This window comes from Silurus aristotelis (genome assembly GCF_946808225.1).
Source record: "Silurus aristotelis genome assembly, chromosome: 14".
In the NCBI taxonomy this organism is placed as follows: domain Eukaryota; kingdom Metazoa; phylum Chordata; class Actinopteri; order Siluriformes; family Siluridae; genus Silurus; species Silurus aristotelis.
Window position 1 is genome coordinate 23851459 of NC_139587.1, and position 6000 is coordinate 23857458.

Consider the following 6000-nt stretch of genomic DNA (forward strand, 5'->3'; position numbering starts at 1 on the left):
CTGCCCTTGTTTGTATTCGACCATATGTGTGTTAATACAGCCAACAGTTCATTGTTGCCATTAAATGAGGAATAAGGGATTTTCAGACCCCTATTCATAACCTTCCATTTCCTCACTACTTTATATACAGGCTTTTTGTAGCACTAAGCAGAATGATGCCTCAGCAAATCACTTTCATTCAGGTTAAATTCATTTGGCAACATTTATTTAAATGAGGTTAAATATAATCCAACAATCAAATTGCATTCAAATTTAGGGTCTTGTTTTATGCTTGTAAATGAACAGGCATGATTATTTGCCCTCAGGTGTAGATGTGTGTGCCCTAAAATGGGTTTACTTCTAACCAAAGAATGTATTCCCACCTCAGGCCCAGTGTTCCCAGTCTAAGCCCCGGATCCACGGCAACCCTGACCAGCATAAATGGTTACTGATGAACGCAATTGAAAAGTGTTTAACTAAGTGTATATATGTGCCTGAAGCTATATATCTTTGAGCACACATCTTTATCTTCCTTATCTTAATGTGAAATCGATTAAAATACTGAATACAGAAGTTTCTGATTTTTTTGCAAATGGTTTGGATTGTTTAACTTTCCATGATGTACACTTTTTTTTTGTAGAAATATGGTACCTATTATCAAATAGTGTTTTACAAATATATTTACATCATCTCATTCTGCAGACGCTTTCATTCAAATTTCTTTATGACAGGTGGAGTCCAATATATTGGATTTAATGGCTTTTTTAAAGGACACAAATATCAGTGTTATAACACTGATATCCTGATATTTTAGACCTTCTTGTCTCTGGCACAGACATTTTATCTAAAAAATGGAAGTGGAAATAAAAATAAAAATAGTGGAACTTATTATAACAGCAAATGAGGATGAAAAGTGGAATGGGATGTCCCACACAAACAAGTGACATCCCAGTTCAACATCAAACAGAGAATAAAAGCAAAGTGCAATCAAATCCTAAGAAGTGTAGGCAGATAAATGTATAATTTTCATACAGACATTAAGTTGGTTGAACATCTGAGACTGGAAGCTTATGGGAGTCTCATCCTAGCATCATTAAACTTGGATCGGACCACAAGGACCAGCCTTTGCTCCCCACGTGCATCAGTGAGCCTCAGCCGCCCGTGACCCTGTCGCCGGTTCACCACTGTTCCTTCTTTGGACCACTTCTGAAAGAGACCAGGAACATCCCACAAGAGCTGCAGTTTTAGCCATCACAATTTGGCCCTTGTCAAATTTTCTCAATGCTTGCCCATTTTTCCTGCTTCTAACACATCAACTTTGAAGACAAAATGTTCACTTGCTGCCTTATAAATCCCACCCACTAACAGGTGCCATGATAAAAAGATAATCAGTGTTATTCACTCATAATATTATAATATCATAACGTTATGCCTGTTCGGTGTATATCTTCTACCACTTCTTTGCTGGCTGCTATTTATTCCTTTTTTTTTTCCACAATAAAACCTACAATCTATCAATCAGTAGTTCAAGATTGAATGAATCAGAATTTGAACAGTGTTTTATCACAAGGGCTGTTAAAAGTTTGTTAACACTAAATAATCATGTGAAGAAAATTGAACTTGGAAATATGGAGTCCTGCTTATTCACACATACCATACAGTCTACAATTCTTATCTGAAACGACATAGTAGAATTGACTTGCTGAGTCCTGGTTCTGTTCTCTTATTTTTTTGCCACTGATGTAGAAAAAAACATAATGCCCAGAAAAACTGAACAAAAATGCAGGGAAACCCCAGTGTCAGGATGCTGTATGCAGGCAGAACAGATGTGGCTGCAGTGAAAAGAGAATTGTTGAATTGTGTTCATTGGGTTTCTTGCTTTAGTAATGATATTTATTGTAACTGTATGAGATTCCTGTCCGTGATGCAGCGCTCTGTTATACTGCGTAGCTTCTACAGATGTGGTGAAAAAATAATGGTATTAAGAGGTAAACTGATTCAGGTACTACACCACGAAAAGGCCTAGGTGTTTTAATAAAGAAAGCAATAATCTCATTTACCAGGACTATGTCAGGTCCCATCATTTAGCAAACTGATTCAGACCAGCTTGCATCCAGCTCTATTATTTTGACTATGAGCACTTAACTGCTGGTCTTCCTTGATCATCTATTCCAGGCAATAAGTGTCACCTGTTTCAGCTTCCTAGAAGGCTGCTTTGTTCCTCACCTGTAGGCTTCTAAATTTACCCACAGGGAACAAAAGGAGCTTTAATAATTGACAGAATGCAGGAGCTTTAATAATTGACCACCATCGTTTTTCAGTGCGTGGGGTGTGTGAGTGAGTGAAGTCACTTGGTGATGTCAACACAGTGGGTGGAGCATGACTCTGATAGGTCTACATCATGAAGATGCTGAGAGGTGCAGGTGTGCGATGGATGGAGGTGTTTTACTCCAAGTTAGCAGTGGGAAGAAGCTGCACATAACCGACACAAGAGCATCATTTTGACGCAGAGACTCGCTCAATGGCCACTGTAGTCCCGGTAAGTTTACTGAGTATTTTACAATGTAATGCTTTTAGTTTCTCTCTCTCTCTCTCTCTCTCTCTCGCTTTTTATGTATATGTCTATATATATATATATATATATATATATATATATATATATATATATATATATATATATATATATATACATACACACAAAAAAATATATAATAAGGTATTAATATCTCATTCAAATTGTATGACTTGTATCATGCTCTTATTATGTTATTATTATTAATTTAATTTAATGATCAAAAACATTTGTAGAATAAACCCTTATTTTGTGCAGAGAAAAAAAGTCAGAATTGCTAAATCAGCATATTTTAAAGTTGAATAGAAAATTCTGGAATATTTGGAGGGTGGATGTTTGCTGTAGTCCGGCTGAACTGAGCTGTTTCGCCCCCCCCCCTCACTACTCTGTACTATATAAATAAGTCTTTTATACAGTACATATAAATAAGTCTGTGTTAAAGTGCACTTCCTGTTTACACAAGTGTGTATGTGTGTGTGAATGCGTGTAAATGAGTGAGCCTTTCAGTTTCACAGGTTGTCCATTAAGAATCGTCTTTCTGACTGAAGGTATCACGGCTGCTCAAAATTAATCAATTCATCTTCTGCATGTCTTTTGACGTCCACAGTGTGCTTCCTGCTGCGCTAGCAGCCGAGCCCAGCCGTTGGGGCTCTTCAGTAGGGGAACAAGTGGAGGATACATGTCTTTGTTGGCGTATCATGGACCCAGAGGGGCGCCACCACCCACTCTCGCTCGCCACGCCCCGAATATGACCCTGCGACAGATCTGTCACCTGTTACGCCTCATGCGTCAAGTACGACGAAGGGAAGCGGCTGCCGCAGCTGCAGCAACAAGGTGAAGTTTTACCTACAAGGGTCCAGATCCTTGAGAGGTAGCTAGATGGTCTAATATATGACTCTCCGTATACAATGTTGGGTCAGTATATTCATAATATCCCTGCAAACAATGGATTGAGAGAACGGCTGATTTTGGGTCAATGTTGGTCTAAGGTGTGACGAGTGTTGGCTGACATTGCCTGAAGGTCTCTTGGTCCAATGGACAAGTATCAGTTTGCTATCTGGGTATTGCTTCCTTGCTTCAACTTAGGCCATCTTAGCCAACACATTGGTCTTCAGGTTGGAAATTGAAGTTAAAATCTCAGCACCACAAAGCTTCCATTGCTGGGTACTTGAGCAAGGCCATTAACCCTTAACTGCTCAGCTGTATTATAAGTCGCTCTGTATGAGGGCCTCCAAAATGCCTCCAAAATGCCATGAATATAAATCTTGACATCTATTTTGAAGTCCTATGACAGAAATGGTTTAGGTTTCAGTTGCATTATCATCTCTAAAGGAAATTTGAGCGTCTTCTAGGACAGGACAAGTAAACCCATGTTTTTCTGCATTTTCAATAAAATCGAGAAAATCTTTTACTTTTCAAGAGAATTTTCTTGGACCCCTGCAGCTGATAGCTGTTCACCTCACAAATTCTGATGCACAAACTCACTGCAACGGATCCTTTTGTTTTTACAATCAAAATATACTTGAATTACACTTAATAAGGCGAACATATAGGTTGCCTTTGAACTCTTTCCTTTAGTTTCCACCGGCTAGGTGATAAGCAAAACTAAATTGTATTTTTCTCTCTGCTTTATAGGAAGCAGGCTGCAGGCTTGGTGGCACCAAGTTCTCCATCACAGAAGCGTTGCCTTCCAGGCTTCCTGCGCCGTAGACGAACCAACAACATTAAAAAAGTGAGTTAAGCCCGGTCGTTTCTGCAGACCCTTCCGGAAGCCCTGCAGTAACCTCACGGAGGTGCGTGTTTTCTTTGAGTCTGAAGCCCCCCCTCCTAGATTACTGGGAGTGGTGCAGAGACGACACGTCCTTCACTTTTGTTTGATGGTCATCTGCTCAGCATTCAAACCACTCGATACGATTCGATTCAGCTCAGTAGAAGAAGAGAAACCGAAACATATCCAATCCGTGTGCTTAAAACGTTTGGATCATGTCTTTACATTTGTCCTCAACAACACCACACTTCATTTTGTACTTGATTCCTTTCATTGCTGTGCTTTGTCCTTTTGAATTGTGAAATGTTTGTTTAATGTCAATAGCAGATATAAAAATGTAACCCGATTGGTATTAGTTTGTCTTTATTTTGCAGAATTTATGAATCTGCTCATTTTGTCTTCCAACTGAAAAACCTTCAGAATGACATGGACGACTCAAAAACCTCACAGAGACATGGGTGTTAGTGTGTTTGTGTTTCAAGACCGTGTTCCATTGCTTCCGTAATGTAATAGAAGCCTAAGAGCTGGTGTGTGTTACCTCGCTGAAACCTATACACTGCTGCAGGCTACATGTCATCATTATTAAAGCCTTGTAATTAGTACTAAATAAAAATACGTTTCCTCTCAAATGTCCCTCGGTGTGTTTTAATGGAATATAAAAAAAAATGATTGACCTCAACTTTAAATCCTACTTAAGTCTTAAGTATTTTGGATTTCTTTGCACTGTTCTGTATATATATTATTATGTTCTGTAAAATATATATATTGGGGATGGTAAGGGACGGCAGTTAACGAAGTAATGCATCGATTTAGAAAAGTGTACATCAGATACAATATATAAGTTGTCATTTGTCACCTCAATGCATAGTTTTTAACATATTTGCTTCTGTAAAAACGATTTATTTATTTATAATTATTAGTTGTGCTATACTTCTATTATTTGGAAAGTGATCAATAATTTGTGACCAATATTTTATATGTAGATTGTGATTTCACTAAAGTGTTTCTCAAGTCCAGCACCACTGCTGCTACAGAGACCGAGGCGTGTTCTGAGAGTCACATAGAATACAGATTAACGTGGCAGAGGTAGAGCTGTAACTTCCTGGAGACAAAACAGGGGGGAAAAAATGTCTGGTTTTATTTCATCTTTTTTCTTTTCTTTTGAAATACAAATGCCAGTTTATGAACCAAAGAAATAAAAGTAAACTATCTGTACTATATTGAATTGCATCGCATCATGTTTTTTTTCCCCTTGCATCGTACTGCATTGAATCGCATTGTGTTGAATCAAATCAAAATCGGATCGAATCGTATCATATCGTACTACTAGCTGCTTCATATGTATATTTAATGTCATATCTATGGCTATGCATCGAGTTGTGAATTGCATCAGCCTCAGTTATGGAGATGCATATATACAATATATTAGCCACCAGCCTTCACTCTTGAAGACCACAGTCCTTTAAAGACATTTCTTTTGTGCGTTGTGGATTTTGAAAATATAGTGTACTTGTTTAAGATTTAATGCAAATAACACAAGCCTTTAATTATTTTTTCCTAACACAATGTACCAAAAGATTTAAGGTTTAAAGAAAGCAGTACGATAGGTAAAGATTTCCTCCCACACTAAGCTCTAATCATGACTGATTTGCCTAATGCATTGTCAAATGACTAACACATT

General features: G+C 38.0%; 1 protein-coding gene across 1 annotated transcript; it reads left to right on the plus strand.

The window, feature by feature from the left end:
* Positions 1–2397: 2397 nt before the first annotated feature.
* On the plus strand, positions 2398–4948 carry LOC310737234 (uncharacterized protein). Its single transcript, XM_083561444.1, has 3 exons — positions 2398–2518; positions 3159–3385; positions 4187–4948. Exons 1-3 carry the CDS (start codon positions 2501–2503, stop codon positions 4290–4292), a joined length of 351 nt encoding a protein of 116 aa, XP_083417570.1. The 5' UTR covers positions 2398–2500; the 3' UTR covers positions 4293–4948.
* Positions 4949–6000: the final 1052 nt, after the last annotated feature.